The sequence below is a fragment of the Microchirus variegatus genome (assembly GCF_963457635.1).
Source record: "Microchirus variegatus genome assembly, chromosome: 11".
NCBI classification, from domain to species: Eukaryota; Metazoa; Chordata; class Actinopteri; order Pleuronectiformes; family Soleidae; genus Microchirus; species Microchirus variegatus.
The window spans coordinates 24,455,841-24,480,391 of NC_139812.1; the positions used below are offsets into that span (position 1 = coordinate 24,455,841).

Genomic DNA, 24,551 nt, shown 5'->3' on the forward strand with positions numbered 1-24,551 from the left:
CAATTTGACTTAAATACAAGTAAAATACAATTTGACTTAAGTACAAGTAAAATTACCACTATTTGGATACAATTTGACTTAAGTACAAGTAAAAGTACCACTATTTTGATACACTTTGACTTAAGTACAAGTAAAAGTACCACTATTTTGATACAATTTGACTTTACAAGTAAAAGTACCATTATTTTTTATACAATTTGACTTAAGTACAAGTAAAAGTACCACGATTTGGATACAATTTGACTTAAGTACAAGTAAAAGTACTGGTCTAAAAATGTACTCAAGTTAAAGTAAGAAAGTAGCTAGTTTAAAATGTACTCAGAGTAATAGTTACATCGTCGCTTAGTTACAAGTTTGGGCTTCTTCTTTCTTGTGTCGTGCAAAAAAGACACAAATCTCGGACAAACCTTTACAAATTAAAGTCAAACGTGTAAAAAACACATCATGTCTCAGTCAACATGGGTCAAAGGTCACCAATGTTTTCACTGTCTCTTAACACACATATTTATCCCCCAACCACAAGACTTCCCTTTGATCCCTTTGATCCCGCTCTTTAAAGAGCTCAAAGAAGCATTCAAACTTGGCCTCATGTGACGATGAACAGGAGCTCTGACAAACCAAGTGACAAACATGAGCTTTAATATTGACCCCACAGAGGTCAGCAGTGAAGAAGCCACACACTCATTCCTGCAGGAAGTCTCTTCTTCTAGCAGAACTGGACGAGTGGGTCTTCAGAATGAACTGAGACAACAGACCTGAGGCCAGAGAGAACAGAGCACTGTGCTGTGGTGACTGTTTGAGTCATCAGCTGTCAAGTGTCACAGAGAGCTGTGCTGTGTGTCCTCCGCTAAAGTCAGGGGGATTCAAAGGCTGAGCTCAGTGGACATATTTTCCTTCTGTCATCAGTGGCTCAAATTCCCATGAGGTAGGTTTTCCTCATCCAAACTTCACGACCTCTCCGGTTTGTCGTAGCGTACGTTCAGCCGTTCATTTTCTTAGCGGTTGACGTCGTTGCCGGTGACTCCAAACGCATTTTTGGTTGAAGTCTTGCGTTGAGAAGCGAGTGGCTCCATCAGATAGATTATCAGCCCCACACACACACACACACACACACACATTCTTGTACTTGCTGCATACTGAGGACCGGGTTGCTGACAAAGTGAGGACCAGCATTTCCACTTTGTAAATCAACACAATTACACATATTGACTTAATGAATGACTATCTATAAAGAACTACTGGGTGCAGTACGATAAAATGTCTGCAGGCGGGGGCGGACGGTGTATAGGGACGATTTGGGCGACGCCCTCCCAACTAGGAGGAGAAAGAGAATTTTTTTTCCCTCAGCAATTCCAAAGATCCTTAATACTATTATTCCTTTCAGCCGTCTCTGCCAGCAAAGGTAGTTTTTATCAGTGTTCCAGGGAACGCTGCCCTGCCATGTTTTCGATGTTACCCTGCTCCAAAAACACCTGATTCAGTTAAAATATAAAAATTTTGAAAAAAAATTGACGAAAGGTTGAAACATTACATTTTTGGGGGAAAATTTACAAAAGTTGAAACATGTAATATTTTTATTTTTATTTTTTTTTTACAAAAGTTGAAACATTGAAATATAATTTTTTTTTGAAACATAAACGTTTTTGAAAAAAAATTGACAAAAGTTGAAAAAACATTAAAAAAAAAAAAACATTTGAACAAAAGTTTAACTTTTTTTTTTTTTTTTTTTTTTAAATACAAAGTTCATTATTAGGCTTTTGCAGAATTGGCGATTTATTTGAATCAGGTGTTTTTGGAGCAGGGCGACATCTAAAACACGGCAGGGCAGTGTTCCCTGAGGACCAGGGTTGGGAAACACTGTTCTAGACATATTATTGTATGTCATTGTCCAATCAGAATCGTCAGATTCAAGTCACGTTTTATGGTTCCGCCTCTTCTGGGGCGATTTGATAGACGTGGAGAATCGCCCCGAAAATTCTCCCCTTGACTCTCATGTAAACAAAAAAAAAGTTTGTTTTTTTCGAAAAACATACCCTCCAATGCATTTGAAGCTACGTTCGTTAGCTTGTTTGCTAACATTGTTGATGTTTGTGTTCAAATTCAATTCTCCCCTTGACTCTCATGTAAACAAAAAAAAAAGTTTTTTTTTTCGAAAAACATACCCTCCAATGCATTTTCTATGAGGATTTATGTGCATGCACAAACGTGTTTGACCAGTGCCAGGGAGTTTTCGCGCTTTCATACGCGTTAGCTGTTTACGGCTCGTAGCATCGGACAGCAGTCATTTGAAGCTACGTTCGTTAGCTAGTTCACTAACATTGTTGATGTTTGTGTCTGCAGGTATAGCATGTTTACAACCTAAGGAAGTGAGGAAGGTATAGAGTATAGCAAGTTTACAACCTAAGGAAGTGATTTCGATGAAAACAAAGTGAGGACCGGCCAAAATGTCCCCACTTTGAAAAGGGACCTCACTTTGTTGGTTAAAAAACCCTCACTGGTCCTCAGTGTGCCATAAGTACAAGAACACACACGCACACACAGTGTTTCCTGTTCCAGTCAAAACTGGCTGTTAACTGTCACTGACTTTATATCCAATGCAACAATACAAGGATGTTGTCACATGTGGTGTTAGTGTATGTGTCTTTGTATCCTTGAGTCTATATCTGCTCAAATAACAGAGTGCTGTTGTGTTGAGTCGGGGGATGGGGGGATGGAGAGCAGCAGCCAAAAAACGAGAGAAACCTGTTTATCCATGACATGGTTGTGCGTTCAAACACCTGCTAAAACTACCTCTGTGTGTGTGTCTGTGTGTGTGTGTGTGTCTCTCCAGTGAAAAACACAGTTCTTTTTCCAATACCAGGCTTTTATTCAACACATCGAGCATTTTTTTTGGATACTGCACAGTACTTTTGTCAAAGAGCACTCTCAAAGCAACGACTGGGAGAAAAAAAAAAGGTAAAGGTAACCATGGCGATGATATTTTTCCAGGCATGTGAAAGTCTGGACAGGCACCTCTTTTAAAAGCACCATTTGTTTCTTGTATAGAGAACGGGAATTTGTTATTCCACCGTTTTCGGCGCCAACTTGTGCGTAGGCAAAGACGGCTCGAGCAGAGAAAGTAAAAGTACATGATTTTAACACGTTATACAGCAGCACTGATGCATGCACAGCTTCCCTGTTACCGTATAGACTCATAATAATAATAATAGAGTATTGATTTTCTTTCTTTTTAACCTTCAGAGAATAGAAACAATAATCCAGAGTTTGAGACTTCACAAATATTTACAACGCTGTTGAACCTCCTCTCCTCGTGCACTGAAGCCCCAAATAGATTTGTTTTTTCTGCAATAAGTAACACAACAATATTGTAGACGCCTGTAACGTAACGGTGTAACGTGATTGTCTTTGGTTGGAGGTGCAAGGGAAACCCTAGAGTCTGGGGTCTCAAACTCAAACGACCTGGATGCCAATGAGCATTTATTGTGGTCAAAAGGGGGCCGGCCTAAGTGGGAAAAAAATAACTGTTCGCAATATTGCATCATGATATCACGTGTATACTTAAAGGTACTTTATGTAATAAATCTAAAGCAACTGGCCGTAAAATCCTCCTAATATGTCACAGAGACTCAGGAATAATGTTCATATAACAAACTGAACTCACCAACAACAACAGTACAGACAAAATATTCGCATTGAAAAAAATATATTTTGCAGACTGCAAATCATGTTTATGTTTTGAAATCATGTTTTTTTTTTTGCATGTGGCGCCACCTACCGCCGTCTACCAATCATTGCAGTCAGTAGAGTCTCAGCTGCCGCGCAACCACGGGTTGCCAGTTACGTCAGAAAACGAGACACTAAAAGACCTCGGTATTTTGAATTTGAATGTAGTAACCGTTTTTGGCCACATTCTTACATATGGCGCCTTAAATAAATAATACTATTTATGATGCAAAAGTGTAATGTATTAATATCAAAAACAGACATTTATTTTGAATTGCATAAAAAACAGTGTGGACAACTGTCATTAAAATTCGTACCAGGAGCCGTTTCGGGGCCGCTGCCATTCGTGGCTCGGGCCCTAACAAGTGTATTTATATATGTAATTGAATGTTGTCATTTAATAATAGGATAATTATGACCAAATGTCTTATTATTACCGTTATTAAAAACATTGCTAGCAAACATATATAATATGGGGGGGGGGGGGCAGCATGTGGCCCCCAGGGGCCGCCAGTTTGAGACCCCTAACCCTAGACAAGTCACTTCTATACAGACGCTAAGTTGTAAGGCCTATAAACAGTTCAAGTACACTGAATTAATCTCTTATTATCTATACAGGTAAACCTGTATGTACTGTACGTTGGTTATCACGGTTAACAAACTCATAAAAATGCACGATAAATGGCAGTAAACGTCTATGCACACACGTAGATTAGGATTACACACTCTTCAATGTATATCAGGTATATATATCTTTATATATATATAGATATATATTAGGGGTCTGCTATATTAGCAGAGGGGTCAGCTGCTGGGTGTGTTCAGTAATGAGAAATGAAAGTCAGGGACACTTCAGGGCAATCATCTATATGTTAAACACCGACATGTTGTTGTTTGTTTTTAAGGCATAATGTGAATACTGATCTCCTGCAGAGAGAACACTAAGAGAGGACTAAAAAAGATGCATGCATTCTGTGAATGATGAATTTCAGCAGCAGCAGCAGCAGCAGCAGCAGCAGCACTATATGTTGAGATTTTAAAGGTGTCCTGTCACATGTACAGTATCTATAACAACAGCAACAACAAGAAAAGTTTGTTTTACATTCATTATTTCACCAAAAGTACATTGTGTGAATCTCTGAGGTCTGACGATGTTTTATATCCTACATTATGACACAATGCCAATGACTGTATATATATATATACATATGTATATATAAGGCTGGACGACACAGCTTCACGTCCACAGATCCAAACGGCGATAAATAACCCCCCCACATGTGAGCACGGCCTTCTTCTTCTGCCGGTGTCATATTTTAAAGCCCGAGACGTTTGAGACGTGATGAACTGACTCGCTGCTTTTCGTCGTGTCTGTGTTGTTACTAAGCAACCGAAAAAACCTGGAAGCGGCTTATCGATGACAGTAAAGTCACAGAATTAACAACAACAACAACAAAAAAATCAATTTCAGATGTCATTTTAAAGTAAACAAAGACCATTTTTTTGCTGACAAAGTGAGAACCAGCATTTTCCACTTTGTAAATCAACACAATTACAAACATCTAATTCATGAACGACATCTATACCGAACTACTGGATGCAGTACATGAAAATGTCTGCAGGTGGAGCCCCAGAGCAAAAAGGTGTGTGAAACACCAGGGCTGGAAAACTGTTGTTTTTGTACCAAATTGTGTTAAAAACAGAGTATAGCATGTTTACAACCTAAGGAAGTGATTTCGATGAAAACAAAGTGAGGACCGGCCGAAATGTCCTCACTTTGTAAAAATGACCTCACTTTGTTGGTTAAAAACCCTCCCTCACTGGTCCTCATGTGAACGGGCCATTATAGAATGATTAAAATAACTGAATGAAATGAAAGCGCTTACAGAAAAATTTGCATTTTTTGTGTCATTCCACGCACACACACACATATATATATATATATAATATATATATACAGTCATTGATCCGTGTCCATACAGTCAGCTCCACCTCTTTGTTCCTTATCATCACCACCAGGTGTGCATGAGCAGAAAAGCATGAATGTGCCGTGTTAGCCACATGCTTGCATGCATGCATATGCGTCCTCATGCCCCGTTGCTGATTTGACGTCGAGGGGAAGCCGTTTGTAAGTGTCGTAATCTTAATACCTATTAGGACTCGCTGTACACGTCCTCCTGCTCCTAATGCAGGAGAATAAAAACCCTTTAAAATACACACATGTGCAACAACTGATAAGAAGAGCGCCTTCCATTTTCAGTCACATGAAGTCTGAGAGCTAACGGCTAAGACACTATTTATCTGTACAAGAATCAGATTAAGAGCAGAACGGCGACCTGTGCTGTGTGTGTGTGTGTGTGTGTGGTGTGTGTGTGCTTCACGGTGTTGTGCATTTCCATTGTCTCGGTCAGTTTGCACACCTGTAAATGTGCATCCCCCAGAGAGAAAGAGCTGGTCACAGAGCCGTCCCCTGAGGCCTGAGGCCTGAGGCCTCCTCCCTGTTAGAAGGTGCTGTTAAACCTGACCGCCACCTCGCGGCGCCGCGGCGCTCAAAGCGCGAGACTGCGAGCGCCGGAGGCCGACGCCTGCGCTCGCTGCACCACTCCTGCACACTTCTCTCTCTTCTGGAGCTTGTGGTTTTGGAAGAGGCCCTCGTTCCGCGGGACGCCGTGAGCGCCGTCTGGGAACGTCAGCAGCCCTGGAAACAGATGCAGACATACAGTACGCTACTAAAGTTTGGGCTCGCCCGTACCATTTTTGTTGTGTTTTCCATCAAAAGAGTTGCAAAATGAATCGAAAATATAGTCAAGACATTGACATTGACTGTTTTCAGCTGTGCTAGCATCATTTCACAAGGGTTTTCTCATCATCCAATAGCCTTCTAACGCCATTAGCAAACACAATGTACCATTAGAACACTGGAAATGGGCCTCTATACACCTATGTACATATTCCGTTAGCTGCATTAGATCCTTTAGCGCCGTTAGCGCGCCTACAGTGGAACCGGAGCGGTCTGTTTATTAAACGAAAAGAGCAGCGCTAACAAATAACCAGCGTACCTGCGTACTGCGTATGTGTGCCTCTGTTTTTAAAGTTTAGCGTTACTTTAGAGGCTCATTTTAACAATCGGGAGTCACGAGTCTCTAAAGTAACGCTAAACTTTAAAAACAGAGGCACACATAAGCAGTACGCAGGTACGCTAGTTATTTGTTAGCGCTGCTCTCTTCCTTTAATAAACAGACCGCTCCACAGTTCGACTGTAGGCTCGCTAGCGGCGCTCAAAGGAGCTAATGCAGCTGGTAACTAACTAAAAACAGAGGCACACATACGCAATACACAGGTACGCTAGTTATTTGGTGCGCTGCTCTTTTCCTTTGCTAAACAGAACGCTTACATCGCTAAAAGGAGCTAACGCAGCTAACGGAGCTAACTGGTAAACGGTTGCCTGGACTCCGGTGTCGCGGCACGTAAACACGACGTCATCATGCGCGTCGTCTATTTCCAGTCAGTCGTCATGGAAACGTGTCACGCGTTAACGCGCGTTAACCTACTGCACGGCACTGGTTATATTTTTGTTTTGAACGTTAAGTGTACTTGCACAAACTATAACCAACGTTCTAGAGACGATACAGAGTGGTGTAACAGACTTACCGTATCCCTCGACACGTCCCTCCTTGAATTCCCCCTCAAACTTCATGCCGTCGTATCGGTTAAAGACGCCCGTGCCTTGGAACTTCCCGTACGCAAACTCTCCCTCGTACCTGCCGTGGATAAGAACACGTCATTTATATTTACAATTTTTTTAGCGACGATTTTGAGGACGCAAGAAGTCTCACGCACCTGGATCCGTCCGTGAAGAGCAGGACGCCCGAGCCGTGGAACAGTCCGTTCTCGAACTGGCCCGTGTAGCACGTGCCGTCCTTAAACTTGAGCTGACCGACGCCGTGTCGCCGACCTGCGAAAGCAGCAAGACGCGGTTGTTGTTGTTGTTGTTATTCTGCCTCTATTTGGTCTTTATGAACAAAAACAGTGTCTGTGTCTGACTGAGGGAGCGTTTGTGTGTATACAGAGGCAGCACAGGGGTGGTTTTTCGAGTAGTAGATTTGACTTCTGAAACCTTTCGTGGGTGCGATTTAAATCCAACAGACCTTTTTTTTTGCCCGTACTTAACGCTCGTTCTATAGATTACTGTTTTGTGTGACATTTGAACCTTGCACTGTGATCGGGGGATTTCATTTTCCCACAGCGTCGTAAATATGTCACATGAGAACAGAACATGCTTAGATTTAAGTACTCGCTCCCCCCCCCCCTCCCGCCCTCTGTCAGTTAAAGGTTTACTCCTGAATTAGGACTCCCATCCATCTGCCTCCTGTGTAGCGGGAATTACGGCAGTCTAATCCAGCAGTTTTTTTTTTGTAGGTTTCTACTTTAGGATCCAAGACTGTGAGAACACTAAAGGAATATACTACTTTTTATCCACTACTGAGGTTTAAAAATCATGTCAGATACCCGTCTGAATAAGTGTGTCTCCTCTAAAGTGCAAAACTGTGCTTCAAAGTTTCTAAAAGCAGCTGAAAACCCCGACACCGAGACAAAATAACCTCGGGTCGGTCTCGTTTGGCTGACAGAGGACAGTCCAGGATTCCCCCCCAAACGGGGCCCAAAGTCTAATCCAGAAGATTTGACAAAGCCAGAGCTGGTAAATCTGTCTCTGCTTGTCATGAGTTACCAACGCTGCCTAATTGGGATTGAACTAAATAGCTTGAACTTGCATGTCACTGTAAGCATGTGAGGGAGAAAGAGAGAGAGAGTCAAACATTATTTTCGTGCTATGATCGAACACATTTCAATGCTAGGTGTGGAGGAGCATTCGTCGCGCTAATAACGGAGGGTTTTTATTGCCTTTGCTAATGCGGCGGCTCTAATTTGAAGCGTTCTTTGGTGCTGTTTGTCAGGGTCTTGTGAGCAGCGGCGGCAGCAGCAGCTTTAATAACTATCACAATAACAAGTGTTTGTGTGCACGAAACCATGTTTTCATTTAGGGAAATACAGTATATGTATATATATATCCACGGACGACTGTGGAATCTAGGTCATGCATATATCACTTTTGTAGTTTATTTACTGAATTCAAGCTTTGACGGATCTTAAGATTAAATGATGTTTTAGACACTACCTATGTCCTGTTTGTTTCCTCTCTGTCTGTATTTATATATATATAAGCTGCTGATGTTTTCTTACCTTCTTTCCACTCTCCGTGGTACTCCTCCCCACTGGCGTAGGTGAAAGATCCTCGGGTCAGAGTCATGGTTTCCCTGGTTTCAACAAAGACACGGTCACAGGTAAGACATATCTATCTATCTATCTATCTATCTATCTATGATCGTTTATTACTGTATGTATTAACTACTGTGTAATGCATTTTTTTAATACTAAAGCTGCTGTTTAATAAAGTTGTATTGGATGATTGATTGACAGTGTGACTGCAGACATAATAATCGAAAATCGATCAAACACATTGATCATAATACATTGAATATCTCTGGCTTTCACAGTGTGTTTACAGGACGACACTTGGGTGTAATTTTACCCACGCTGAATAAATAATTGATCAGCTGCTCTGACACCGAGTATACATGTATACATATATTTAACTTACAGCAGCAGCATCTACACACAGTACAGTGCATGGTGCTGCACACAGTACAGGTTACACGCGTACATATATATGTCTATATAAGCTATTTTTTGACATGCAAATCGCCTGAAAACACTTGTATGTGCTGCGATGGTTTACCTGCACACCACGTTTGGTTAGCCGCCTCTGAAGCATGGAAACCGCCGTACAACAACAACAACAGCGGCCGAGGGGCGTCAAAACCATGAAAACACCGGCTGGGAAACGTATGTCGCGTTCACGCGCCTCCGTGTAAACTCGGGAAAATGCGATTAGCACTCTTCAAATCGTGTCGTTTAAGCGCACTAGTTTAGTTTACAGCATATTCGTTGTTAGCCTGTCGTGAATGTACAGACACGGTGGTTTTTTACAGCGACTACGGGGAAAAACCCCGGTGAAATTACACCCACGTCGTTATTTTTTCGACTCGTATTGTCGATAAAGAGCCAGCAGCGTGTTTAGCTGTACAACAGCAGTACAGGTAAAGCGTTACAAGTCACGGTCGTGTTGGACCAAGCGAAAATGCAATACTAAACTCCCACCGCACGTGAACGCAGCATCACTGCAGCCTGACAAACGGCTGCGTTTGACTCTCATCTAAAGCTTTCTCTGATTGGCTGTCGTGGTTAGCAACAGCTAGCTAGCATATAGTATATGATGCTAGGGTTAAGTCAATATTTCAAGATACGATCTCATTATTTCGAGATACTAAATCAATGTATTGAGATACTATCTGATTATTTTGAGATATCATCTCATTATTTTGAGATACTAGGTCAATATATTGAAATACTAAGTCATTATTTTTGAAATACTAAGTCATTATTTTGAGATACTATCTCATTATTTTGAGATACTATCTCATTATTTTGAGATACTATCTCAATTTATTGAAATACTATCTCATCGTATTGAGATACTGTCTCATTATTTTGAGATACTAAGTCAATATATTGAAATACTAAGTCATTATTTTGAAATACTACGTCATTATTTTGAGATACTATCTCATTATTTTGAGATACTAGTCAATATATTGAAATACTAAGTCATTATTTTGAAATACTACGTCATTATTTTGAGATACTATCTCATTATTTTGAGATACTAAGTCAATATATTGAAATATTGTCTCATTATTTTGAGATACTAAGTCAATATATTGAAATACTATCTCATTATATTGAGATACTAAGTCAATATATTGAGATAGTATCTCATTATATTGAGATAGTATCTCATTATATTGAGATACTAAGTCAATATATTGAGATACTATCTCAATATATTGAGATACTATCTCAATATATTGAAATACTATCTCATTATTTTGAGATACTAAGTCATTATTTTGAGACACTAAGTCAATATATTGAGATACTAGCTTTTATTTCGAGATAGTGGGATCTTTTTTTTCCACACTGGCGGATATAGGTTTCCATAGTCGTGTACTAACAACTACACACACGGTGGCATAATATATGTGTGTGTATTTATGGAGAGGACATCAGGGAATAAAGACTACACACAAACCCCTGACAATAAAAAAAAAAAAAACACACACACACACACACCCATAAGACGTGATTTAAAGTGGCAGGTGCACACTTAGCTGGTAGGGTTTGTGCATGGTGTCGAACGGGCGGCCCGTGGGCCATATGAGGCCCCCCCACTTAACCCTCTTATGACCATCAAGATAATGGGGCTGTCTGGATTTATATGGATTTTATGGCAAAAAAAAATGATTGGTAACAGAAGGGTTACTATCATGTTATAATGAAAACATGGCCTGCAACCTCCTCTTCCTCTAGCTAACAGGATGTGTTGGTAGAAGACAGATGGATGGATGGATACCAGAAAGCAGAGAAATAGACATTTGCGCCCATATACTTGTCATTACGGTAGCCCCTCAGGACGACCGTCCAATCACAGACTGGATTTAACCAGCGCGCCACACCACGTCTGTGACGTCAGCTTCTCAGCACCGTAATTCTTAAAATCAAAAGTGAACGTTATCGTGGAAAAACTCACTGAACATTTTTTTTGACAATTCTACAGCCATAAAAATCTAAATAAATCCAGGCGGCCTGAATATTATGATGGTCACAAGAGGGTATAATTATTCTATTTTATTATTATTATTTATCCGTTTCTGGTGTGTATAGATTTATTTAGCATCATAAATATGTTATTACACATGAAGAAGTAGTGTATGCATCATTCAGTATCAAAACAAGCATTTGACTTCTTTAAATTCTGTGAAATATCATCATGGATATCTTGCTTGAAATATCATGGATGGAATTTTATTCCAGTTAGATTTAGTGTATATACTTTGTGATTTTCAATATGTACACATATAAAAATATTAAAATAAATAACTAACTAACCCTGTGCTTTTTGGAAAAACATGTGTACGTATAATAGCTTTAAAATTAAATGAAAATGTTGAGTTCATAATAATAATAATAATAATTCTACTACTACTACTACGAGTTAAAAATTAAATGAAAGACAATACAATTGGACAATACTGAGTTAAAGCTGAATCATATGTACTAAAGCATGGGCCTTGCTTTATGGAGGCTGCCATCTTGTTTCTACAGTAGCCCAAATTGGACAAATCAGCTAGTGATTTAATGTAAAACTCGATAAAATCTTCCACTTAAAACACATTTATTTACATTTATGAAACTGAAAAACATGCGTATCATTTCTGGCTGTGTTTGCTTTGGCTGCAGTCCGCGAGCGTAATAACCTGTGAGCTCCAGCACTCATCATCCTCATCATCATCATCCTCATCCTCATCATCATCATCATCATCTCCTCCTCTGGATCGGCTTCCTGCCGCGGGGGCGCGCGCGCGCGCGCGTCCACGCAGCCGAGCTAGCGCTTCCTCTTCCCGTGCTGGTGCCCGCCAGACAAGAACGATAGAAAATGGCGAGTCAGTGCAAACGGCAGCAATGCACAATCGACAGGCGCGGCTTTCGGCAGGAACTTGACTCGTGGCGACACAAACTCATTCACTGTGTAGGTAAGGAAGACGACTGCGACGCACGGTACGATTCCGCGAGCCGAAACCCGCCCGTGTGCGGCCAGTATCGGCGTAAATAACCCTCTATTACCTGCCTCACTTGGGGGCATCTCCGAGCGACTTTTTTGTCCTCCACGGCTTCCCTTTCTCTCGGCCTTAACACTTTTTTTTGTCAAATGTCAGAGTTTGTGTCAGCAGTGCGCTACTTGTGGGCTTCGCTGTGTGTTTGTATTGTTCCTAAATCGTATGTGTACACTTTAGCGAAGCGCTGGCGTTGCCGTAGTTTGTTTAAAGGGCACTTTTTTTTTTTTTAAAGGGAGTGTCAGGCGTTGCGTCGGCCAAAAGAGAGCTCGTTTTGCAGGGACGCGCGTGCCCGTGTGATGATACTGTATCTTTGGATGGGGGGAGGGCGATGACGGTGTTTTCATTTCACATTTTACAACAAGAAGAAGAAGGAGACTTGTTTGCACAGATCAACCTTCTCCGTGGCCGCGCATTGCACATTACTGCGTTGAGGAAGTGGCGGAGAGAGACCCCGGTCACTGCTGTGAGTTTCCGTTCACGACGACACGGCGTCAACTTCCCAAAGCTCTAAACGCTAGTTTTTTTGACGCGTGTGACCTCTCAGAATACAAAGAATTAAACGCTGCGTAGTGGTGTGTGTGTGTGTTTAAGGCGCTGTAGGGGTGGATAAGTGTCGCCATGCTGTCGTTCTGTGATAACACAACAGACGGAGCAGAGCAGATATTAACCCCTGTGCACAGTAGGGCTGAACAGTTCATAGTTTGTGCATCAAAGTCTCAATTTAAGACAATAATATCAACAAATTGCATTAGAATGTTTCGATCTAGGTCAAACACAAATGACCTGGGGGCCACTGAGTGTCTAGTTTTTGACATAAAGACATGGAAATAATAATATTTATGATGATATTTCACTTAAGACCTCATTAAAAAGTGATTGTTTTGATATGGAATGAAACAAGTTGACGATATAAACATATTTATGACATAGTAACATAACATAATAACAATAAATAAAAAAAACATACAGGAATAACTCGTATAGAGCTGCAACTAATGATTATTTTCGTAATCGATTAATCTGTTGATTTGTTTTCTCAATGAATCGTTTGGTCCATAAAATGACCAGGAAATGACGATGTCTTGTTTTTTTCCACAAACCAAAATGATTCGGTCATAAATTTGACAAAAATGTCATACATTAGTATGTCGTCCAAAATTTGATTTAAAAAAACATCTTACTATACTATGTCATTATTTCTTTGTTATGTGGAGCAAAGAAAGCAAGAAAATATTCACATTTAAGAAGAGAAAACAATCAGAAATGTTGTTATAATCTGGAAAAAAGCTTCAAACCAATTCATTGATTATCAAAATAGTTGGAGATTAATTTAGCAATCGGTTAATAATCAATTAATCGTTTCGGCTCTAAACTCATTATAAGTTGATATTAATTGGTGGGCCACATGCAATTGATTTGGGGGCCGCCAGTTTGAGACCCGTGATCTAGGTCCTGTGGTGATTAAAACACCACACACACAAATATGTGGTCTATTTTAAAAAGGAACTGTTTTGGGTTGCCAGGTCCTGCTGTTTCCACCTGGAAGCTGGATAATGGCTCACTTCATCAAAGATATACATCCCTGTTTGAGTCTACACCATTTTAAGAACATGTTTTCTGCATCGCCTCAATGGTAGATGTCCTTTTCTTTTATTCTGGCTGAAAAGTGTAGTTTGTTAGAACCAAACCAAGTCAAATCAGCGATTTACCATAACGAAACACAGAAGTTGATCCATTTACTGCTTCTGCGGGTTAAAATGTTGTGACTTAGGCGTTTGAAATGCTTTTGTTCAAACTAGTGCTCAAACAATTACCAGAATAATAGATGAATAACCGCTTACTAAATGAATCGTCAGCTATTTTTGTATATTTTCATTATCAAAACAATATTTCTGACCGTTTTAGCTTCTCAAAGGTGGAATATCTTCTGTTTCTTTGCTGCATATCACAAAGAAATCATTAAAACGGTTATTATTTTCGTTTGTGGACAAAAACAAGACATCACCATGGACCAAACGGTTACTCGATTCATCGAGAAAACACTCGACAGATTAATCAATTATAATATGATGAACGTACCGAATGAGGCAGCAATTTCAAGGAACTGTGTAAGCAAAAAAACACGTTTTTCCATGGACTTGGGTGCAGGAGAGTGAGTTTTCAGTGTAACTGTATGCAGATGAGTGAGCCTTTTGTTGAGGGGCTAAAATCTCTTTTTTTTTTTCCTTCTATACCTGACAGCAGCCTTGTTATCACTGAGTATTGAGCTCTCAGACAGATCCATGGAAACAGCAGTGCGTGGTGTGGTGTGACACTGAATTCTGCTGCAGACTGAAATGTCTTCTTTTAGCATCAGCGGCAGGTCAAAGCTTTTCAGAATCCATGAGGATTTATTATCCCTCTTGTCTTCCCCCAATTGTTACTGTGACCATGAGTTTGACACTGTTCTATTTTTTTTATGGAGCTCCTATATCTTCAGACTGATTTAATGGAAATGCCATAAAGGATGAGCTGACCTGCACGAACAGAGCTTTGAATTATATTATTTGCGAAAGTAGCATTTCCGTCGGTCTTTGGTGGACTTTGTGTTTCGTTTTAAACATGGCAAATGTTCCCAAATGCTTGAAGTAAACATGACCAGTAGTAGTGCTGTGCAATAGGTTAACGCGTGACACGTTTCCATGACAGCTGACCGGAAAAAGATGCGCGTGACGTTATGTTTACGTGCCGCGACGCCGGAGTCCAGGCACCAGTTAGTTCTGTTAGCTGCATTAGCTCCTTTTAGCGGCGTTAGTGCGCCTTCAGTCGAACTAGAGCGGTCTGTTTATTAAACGAAAGAAGCAGCGCTACAAATAACTAGTTACGTTATGTTACTGCCTCTGTTTTTAAAGTTTAGAGACTCATTTTAACAATCGGGAGTCACGTAAACATGACGTAGCGTGCGTCAGTCGTCATGGAAACGCGTCGTGCGTTAACGTTGATGCCGTTGACACGCTAACGTTTGACAGCACTAACCTGTAGCCTTGGTTTTATATACACAAATAACGGAATAATAATGAAATGTAGAGGTTGCCGTTTTTTTGAATATGGCCTTATTTTTTGCAAACAAGGACTTATTCTATGGTATTAGCTGGCTTTTACAGTCAGTAGTTTTACAGAACTATATAAAAATTAAATCTTTTAAGTCCACGCCTTTTGTGATTTGGTGCCATAATAGCTATGGCAGAGTTTGACAACACATGACTTTAATGTCTTTAGTGTCACATAAATAATGTCCGTCCTCGTATTTAACTGTTCAAATGTTTTGGTTTCGTAATTAATGGGACGCAGAGTGCTTTATTAATCTATAATACATGTCTTCAGTTAGGGGTCTGTATTATATATCATGCCATTTAGGTAACAATTTGATGCATAAACACGCATGTTTTCTGCGCCTTTGGCAGAACGTTAAACTGAAATTGAACACAAATGTAGGCACACGTTTAAACCCAGAGTGCTGCAGCTGACGTTTGCCGATCTCAAAATGTCACTTTAAATCAATCTCACTTAGGGAACGCTGCCATGTGTACTCATATTCAGTATGTGGCAATATGTTAGCAGGCATGGACCACTCTGTATGAGTATAATATAATATGTATGTAGGAGCCAGTGTGGGGTTAGGGTTAGGTTTAGTTTGGGCTTGGTTCAGGTGGTCGGTGCAGGATTACTTGTTACGGTAAATGTCCACTGTTGGCCTTAAGCCTTGGATTAAATATTCTCGCAAGGAAAGGAACACACGTGGCTTTGTGGTCCGTTTGTTTGTTTGTTAGATAAAAGGTACAATGGATGCTTTTATACCTTTTGATGGCTATGATAGGAAGAGGTACTGAAAATAGCTAGCCGTTTGGGGTAGGTGTCCGTTTTAGCTGTACTTATGCTACGTTCCGGAGCCCATCCAAACCAGTTGGACGTGGGACTTATCCTACCTACAACTAGAAAAAGTGCATTGGAATGCCTGCTGAAGTGGAACCTCCTACTCCCCAAAATGACATCGGAGAATAATGGCGGCGCCCATGGAGTCACATGAATAGGCTATCAACTTTACTTTTCTGGTTGTAGAGTTGTTTTAGAAACCGCAATTTTATCACAACTTGTTTTTCATGTTATGGCGTGAAATTATGTCGTCGTCGTTATCTGTTAGCATGAAGATATGTAGGGCTACGGTAAAAGTATACTCATGATGTTACATATCGATATGTGTTGCTTTTACATATAGGGCTCGCTTGTATGTGTCAGTAGACTGAATTGCTGACAGTCAAAATGCCTCTTCAAACATAAATCTAAAGCTCCGCGATCGTCCATGTTTTCTAACATTCGACTTCAATTGCTGGAACGCTTTGAAGTAGGAGCTAGTAGAATCCAGGTAGGATAAGTCCCACATCCCATTTGTTTGGATGGGCTCTGGAACGCAGCATAAGTTTGGTGTAATAAGGTTTTTTTCATTGCCATTGGGTTACGTTGTCTTACTGTATGAACCTATTGATATATTAGCTAATGCAATTGATGTCAACTGTTGGCGTTAAGCCTTTGGTTAAATATTCTCGCAAGGAAAGAAACGTGGCTTTGTGGTCTGTTTGTTGTTATTTTTGTTAGATAAAAGGTACAATGGACGCTGTGATACCTTTGGCGGCCATGATAGTAAGAGGTACTGAAAATAGCTAGCAGTTTGGGTTATGCGTCCGTTATAGCTGTACTAAGTTTGGTGTAATAAGGTTTTGACCACCATTGGGTTACGTTGTCTTACTGTATGAACCTATTGATGTATTGGATATAAAATGGAAGTACGGTTAAATTAGACCAGTATGTGTGGCTCCTGACTGGAGTCGACCACTATGCTTGATGAGTTTTATCAGTACAGGCGATGACTGCTTGGTTCTTAATAAGAATCTACCAGCTTTAAGTAATGAAGTATGAAGATTTATGGGGACTGAGCCAGAGCAAACGTACTCCAGCTCAAGGTTTTACAGTTAGTCTGTGAGCTCATCATTGAAAAGACAATGGAGAGAATAAAACTTTATCAGATTCCCCCCCCCCCCCCTTTATGATTGACAAATGTCCCTTGTGTTTGGGCTATAATGATTGTAAAGCAGCCGAGTACATGACAACAGCGTGAGTCTGTTGGCCTCAGAATGACATTCTGTCCGTGACAACAAGGACATACTTTTGTTTGGCTTTTTGGTGGAGAGGGATGTATGCCACCACCACCACCACCACCACCACCACTGCCACCAATGGACATTTTGTCATTGTGTATTTAAAGTGAGCCGTAAAACTGCTTGGCAGAGACTAGGCTGCATTGTCCCGTGTGGAACAGCAGCAACAATTGTCCTGTATGTTTCGTCCACACATGTGTTCATGGTCCACAGCCCACAGTTTGCACACATTTGGCTAAAGAAACATGTGTTCTGTCTCGTTTTTTTGGGGACTTTTTTTGTTGACTGAAACGGCACCAGCTGACGTGAAAAATGCCTAGAATTTCAGTTATTCATGCTCGCATGGTGGGTGAGTGGGATTTAAGGGTCAGTGTGGACACCGGGGCTGGCTGTCTTGTTCATAATTTAAACGTCTTTCCGCTCCACTTTGCCCCGTTCATGTGCTTTTGGCCTACATTTGCCTAATTAGCAGTAATGGCCCGATTTGTGGTGTTTTTGATGACGTTTTTGTGACCAACAGCCGTTTCACGTGAAATGCATTGTCATCGTGTTTGTTTGCACGCACGCTTTGGGCGTACGTGTTTGCTTTGCGTCTTTTAAAAAGAGAGAAATTTAAATATTTGACGAAAAACAATGGTGGCTCGGCTTCATTTGCTATTCAAAGTTATGCTTTGTGCAGCATTACACCATTTGACTGTCAGTTTGCATCATATCACATTAAGTATTTATGGAGTGTCCCCCCCCCTTCCCCTCCACTGTAAATGTTGCCCTCTGTATGTTGTGGTCCAACTACAGTGAATTCAAGTATTCAACAGCATCATATCCTATGTTCTTCGCTTGACTGTTGACCGTTTTTGTCCTAGCGCAGGTCTTCTGCGTCATCGTAGCTCGTCATAGAGCATCGCTCAGTGATAAAAGTAACTCTCCTCTTCTAAAATGACTCATTAATCTGAAGCCAAATTTAACACGTGACGTGGTCTTAAATTGTTAAGTGTTGTGTTGATGACCAGGCAGTGTTGTACCCTCTCTAAAGGCTAACGACGCCAGATTTCGCTCCTATTTTTTGGCTATAACTTCAGGGCAGCCCTTCTTCTTTTTCTTCGTCTGCGGGCTTGGTCACTCCCTCTGAGATCTGTACAGTAGTTACAGTGGGGGGATGGGGGATGAATGGCGTTGATGCTGCACTGTACACTCAGCAATAGAGCGGGCAGATAAGCATGGCTCATCCATTTAAGTAAGACTTAGAGTCTTGAAATGGAAGTAAGCTGTTATTTTGGATTTTATCACCCTTTTTAGTAAAGTGCAGATCACGTATGATGATGACATTTTTTTTTTGTACAAAACGGATGGCAGAGAAGTGGACAGGGTAACGTCCGGATGTTGCGTGTCATACTTGGTCGAGCTTTTTCTTGCACTAAAGACGTTTCTGGAGTATCATGGAGTGTTTTTGCTTCTGTCAGATCACGACAAATTCACCTATACACACACGGCGAAAATACAAAATGTTGATTGTGACCTTTCGGGCTGTGCTGTGTGCAAAGGTTAGGATGTCCGGATTTAGGAGGGTCAAGCCAATCTGAGATTTGTTGGGTGTAAATGACGAGGGCATCGCACAATCCAAATACTGTATATTTATATACTCTTCCTGTCTCCAATTGGCTGTAGATGTAGGTCAGAAGAAGAAGAAGAAGGCAGATTGGGCAGTCCACCGTTGAGTTGTTGTCAGTTAGAGTAAATATTATAACCTATAAAGATTTGCGGCCAATGCTTAAACCGTGCATATTCTGTACATTATATAAAGTTGCACGTCCACGCTCGGGTCATTAAAATGTATGAGATTAAGGCTGCAATCATTATCGATCTGCTGGTTATCGCTCTGATTAATAATCAGCCGGTGGTTTGCTCCATGGAAACTGAAAAATAGGTTCTCAAATGTCTTATATACCAGAATATATTCACTTGTACCCACAAGAAGCTGGAATCGGAGACTTTATTACATTTTTAAAAACTCACTTGGTCTCAAATACCAGCCCTTAAAATCATTGTATCTGACACTGTGTTATACTTGATATGTAGTTATTTATATATATATATATATATATATATATATATATATATATATATATATATATATATATATATATGTATGTAGTATGTATGTATGTAGTTTTGATGGTCTCCTAAGACTAATATTTAAACATGGTGAGCAAATCTCACTCACTCAACCAAGAGGAATTCCACTCCAGAGCCGCACTAAGGTGGGGCCGTTTTCTCCGGTGCATTAGATTAGGATAATCTTTAATATTTTAATGTACATGACCTGGGGCCACAACTGTGCATTTAGAATTTAAAATAAGCCAACGAGCAAACGGAAATGTTCTTGAATCGTCGTTTTTTTTTGAGACTCCGTTTCATTTTGGACTGATGCTAGTGTTGTTAACCTGGCATATTTGTCCTCACTGTTTTTGCATTAATTCTAATTTTAGTGAGTTCTAATTGTATAGTGTGTTTAATCCAGTGGAATGTGGACACTGGGCTCCTCTCTTCTTTTCTTTCCACTATATATATACATATATATATATATATCTACTCTGTGTCCTGTGCTTTATTGTATCTGGAGGCTATCCGATCACTATACAGCATAAAGAAAACCACATATGTGCAGCAGCAGCAGCAGCAGCAGCAGCAGCCACCGCTCACCAATGACCTAATTCAGTGCAACTAATTGGTGAAAGTTAAGTAAATTTAAAAAAAAAGCACAACATGACTGTGTTATTTCTGCCTCTATAAGTGCACTACAGGGCGTTTTTATTCAATTCATTGTACATTTCAGCAGTGGCAGTCACTTTGTTGCGCTGCCATCATGACGGCTCCACCTGTTATGAATGTTTAATGTACTGTACACGGCCTCGCTGCTCCAGGTTTTAAGTTGCAGCTCCTAAAATGAGGCTGGTGTTTTCGTTTTTTTTTTTTTTCTTTCAGCGCTCTCTTTTAACATCGACATCATCGCACTCTGCTCCGCCGAGTGCTGCCATTTGCCTCAAAGTCGTGTATATTCGCTGTATGACGCATTTGAAATGCCCTAAAACACAATTCCTGAAGAGTAGTTTGATGTCAGGGCGCTGCTCTGTCAAACGAAAGTGGATGACCTACTTTCCTCCGTCCCCCCCCCCCCCCGTCCCCCTCCCCTCCCTCCTCTTCCCCTTGCCTCAGAAATATTTCAGAATCAGGATTGGATAGCTTTAGTTGGAGTCCTGTGCAGTAACCCAGAAACAGGCTTGCGCTGACGCTATAGGCAAAGCTCTGTTTCACCATTTTGCCCCCTTGCCTTTATGTTTGGCTGATAGTAAAAAAAAAAAAAAAAAAAAAAAAAAAGTGGGTGGGAATTTGTAGGGAATGGGAGAGAGTGCATGCATTTCCCCCAGATGACAGCCCTTTATATGAATTCACTACGAGTTTAGGGAGATGGTGTAAGGACTGACATATACTGTAAGTAGGCCCTTTTATAATATACGTGTATTTAGATCTTTTTTAGCTACTTTAATTGGCTGTGTTCCTTTTATACAAGCACTTTAAAATGTTGTAATATTCAATTCGGCTTCTTTTATCGGAGCGTGGCACATTGGGAAAAAAAGAATTCTCCTCTCTTCAGTAGACAGATGTTACCTCTGACCTCTTTAGCGCTTGATTTAATGCACGTCATGGTTTGGGATTTGTTTGTTTTGACCCCGCAGCAGTAAGCAGACATTGCACATATATTGTGTTAATGCACAGCAAAATGCACTCTTTTTTTTTTTTTTTTTTTTAAACAGCTGTGACTACGGGCCTGTGTATATAGGACGAGTTGCTTAACGCGCTCAACTGTGAGCCATTACATCGTGGACTGTAATTTGGTTTTTTTTTTGCCTGACTTGCAGAGCAATCATCTATAGGTACTTTGATGCTGTCAAACTGCAGCTTTAATGCTGGCCGTTTTTTTTTTTTCATTTTAATGTTACGACACGCAGTCACTCCCAACTCTGTAGGTGCTTTAGTTGCCTGGCAACAGGATGGAGTGCATGTATGTACTGTTGAAAATATATATACAGTATATATATATATATATATATATATAAAAAAAAAACCTTGGGTGGGAGCTGATAATGTGTGTTTTAACAGAAGCGTGGAGTTTTGATGAGACGGCGACACAGGAAATGTTGCCGTGTTTCCTTTTCATCAGCATCACAAATTAATTTGGGCCCCATGAGGACGCGGGCTTGTTGCTGCCGGATAAATGAAACATGCATGTTCAGCGTGGTGTTCTTCTGCAGCGTAATCTTTAATAAATGTCATGTCTCTCCTCAGGTTTCGAGAGCATACTTGAAGGTCTGCTTGGCTCAGAGCTGGTAGAAGACCTGCAATTATTTAAGGGTAAGTATCTTGTTACCGCGAGCGAAATCGCAGAATAAATACAAATGCCGGACTGTTATCGTTTGCTCGTTTTTTTTCCCCGACAATGCCGATGCATTGTACCGTCTGGCACCCCTCGACATTGACTCTGCGAAGACGGCCCCTCTGGCTGCAGAAGAGAAGACGTCCTTGTCTTCCTGCAAAGTTGGTGTTTTTAGATGGCGTGGGGCCAGGGTAAAAAAAGTCCACAGTGTTCTGTTGACATTTTTTACACTGAGCGAGACAATAATGGGCATTATTTGGCCTTCGATTACATTTGCAGTCCGAGCACGGGTGGAACTCGTACGAGGGCTTTCCGAACGTACGGCGAGAAGGCTGCGGAGAATGTGTATGTTAATAGTTAGTTTGCCTTCTGTGTTTTTTTTGTGTGTCCACAGACGATGAGCCAGTAGCAGTGTCTGACTGGTCGTTTGACGAAAACTGTCTTTTCTGCTGTTTGAGACGAGACAAAGTGAAGGTAAGTGGTTTTTAACCACGATGCACGGAATCTCTGTCAGTTACACTACCGTTCAAAAGTTTGGGGTCACTTAGAAATTTGCTTAATTTTGAAGGAAAAGCACTATTTTTCAATGGATATTGAATATTGGTTTTTAATGGCATATGTACATAGGTGTATAGAGGCCCATTTCTAGTGTTCTAACGGTACATTGTGTTTGCTAATGGCGTTAGAAGGCTATTGGATGATTAGAAAACCCTTGAAAACCCTTTAGCACAGCTGAAAACCATTTTCCTGGTTCTTTATTTTGAATAAAAGACATTATTCCTAATCTTGTCAATGTCTTGACTATATTTTCTATTCATTTTCTTAACTCTTTTGATGAATAAAAGTGTGACTTTTAATGGAAAACGCAACAAAAATTGTACGGGCGACCCCCCAAACTCTTGAACGGTCGTGTACATGTCCTCTTCTCTCTAAAGATTGTCGTACGGACCATCGACACGAACTGTCTGAAAATCACTCGCTTAAAAGATTTGTCATTTGCCAGGAGCACTTAATTGGCTTAAGCAAGGAGGGGCTTGAAGAGACACCCAAACCTCTCCTGGCCAACGACCAGGCTGCGATCGGCAGGCTCGAGAAACAAGCCGAGGAATTTCTCAATGCAGTCCTCTACAGAAAAGGTGCGCTACTTTTAACTTCAGCTCTTGGAAAATGTCTTGTTTGTTTTGCAGTCTGCACGCCGAGCTGAATATTTGGTCATAACCACCCTTCTTCTCCCCCCCCCCCCACACCCCCACCCCCGCTCCTTTTCAGATGTGCCAAATTTCTCGGACCCACACATTCCAGTAGTCGCTCGAGAGATGCTTCAGAGAATGATCCGACAGTTTGCTGCCGAATATACCTCAAAAACCAGCTCCCCTCAGGACAGTTGCTCAGATTCTCAGTCTCGCTCTGACCAAAGCCTGCCGACGCCGCCCTCGCTCTCGGGAGCGGCGCCTCCTCGCTCAGGCAGCCCCGCCGCCGCCGCGGCGGCTGCCTCCGTGGCTGCGCCTGCACACAACCAGAACCCCGTCCTCAGCAAGCTCCTCATGGCCGACCAGGATGCTCCTCTTGACCTCACCATTAAGAAGCCTCCAGCTGAGCCCAGTGAACAAGGTAGTGTGGCGTTAAACCTAGCTTAATTAGGACTCAGCTAGTGTGCTATTAAAATTAGCTTTATTTCATAAACTAAGGTTTATTTCTTGCCTTTTTTTCCCCTACAGATGGAGTCCTTGACTTGTCTATTAAGAAGAATCGCTATAGCAGCAGCAGCAGCAGCAGCAGCAGCCTGCCTGTCCGTAGTCCATGCCTTTCACCTGCCACGCCCACCACGATCAAGGGGTAAGAAAAGTTCCTTCCTTTTTTTGTTCCTTTGGTCCCAAATCCATAAGATTTAATGCTCTTAAAAAAAAAATATTACACTTCAGTTGTAGGAGGACCATAATAACCTATATTTTTAAAGGGATAGTTCGGAATTTCGGACATAAGACCTATTTTCCAACTCAGCCGGTGTGATGGAGACGTTTTCAAGAAATTTCATTCAGTTCTTCAAGTTGCCGAGTTTGCTGGTGCTATGGCAAGGGCAAGTCAATAGTACCTGCTAGCATGGCATTAGAAACACTCATAGCGACTCCACGGTGCACCCGAGGCAAATCAATTGTAACGGCAGACTATCGATGTACATATCTGTGCTGGTAGAATAACATTTGAAACAAAACTAACCTCGCATCGCATGAATTTTTGAGGGACTACTTTCTCAGCAGCAGCGTAATCAGTCCGCCGATAGTCTGCCGTTACAATTGATTTGCCTCGGGTGCACTGTGGAGTCGGTATGAGTGTTTCTAATGCCAATGCTAGCTGGTACCATTGACTTGCGCTAGCCATAGCACCAGCGAACTCGGCAACTAGAAGAAC

At 41.1% G+C, this 24,551-nt stretch overlaps 1 protein-coding gene across 1 annotated transcript; it reads right to left on the bottom strand.

Moving 5' to 3' along the window:
- Positions 1-5,611: 5,611 nt before the first annotated feature.
- Positions 5,612-9,574, bottom strand: morn4 (MORN repeat containing 4). Its single transcript, XM_083898107.1, has 5 exons — positions 9,521-9,574; positions 8,965-9,038; positions 7,564-7,678; positions 7,375-7,484; positions 5,612-6,421 (listed from the first exon to the last, which is right to left on the bottom strand). The coding sequence occupies exons 2-5, from the start codon at positions 9,029-9,031 to the stop codon at positions 6,273-6,275; spliced, it is 441 nt and encodes a 146-aa protein (XP_083754233.1). The 5' UTR covers positions 9,032-9,038; positions 9,521-9,574; the 3' UTR covers positions 5,612-6,272.
- Positions 9,575-24,551: the final 14,977 nt, after the last annotated feature.

What these genes read in the sequence shown, in the direction of transcription:
- morn4 (XM_083898107.1), bottom strand. Translation starts at nt 9,031, where the DNA reads ATGACTCTGACCCGAGGATCTTTCACCTACGCCAGTGGGGAGGAGTAC. An exon ending in CTCTTCACGGACGGATCCAG is followed by an intron (nt 7,485 to 7,563) that starts GTGCGTGAGACT and finishes TATCCACGGCAG; the next exon opens with GTACGAGGGAGAGTTTGCGT. An exon ending in GGGACGTGTCGAGGGATACG is followed by an intron (nt 6,422 to 7,374) that starts GTAAGTCTGTTA and finishes ATCTGTTTCCAG; the next exon opens with GGCTGCTGACGTTCCCAGAC.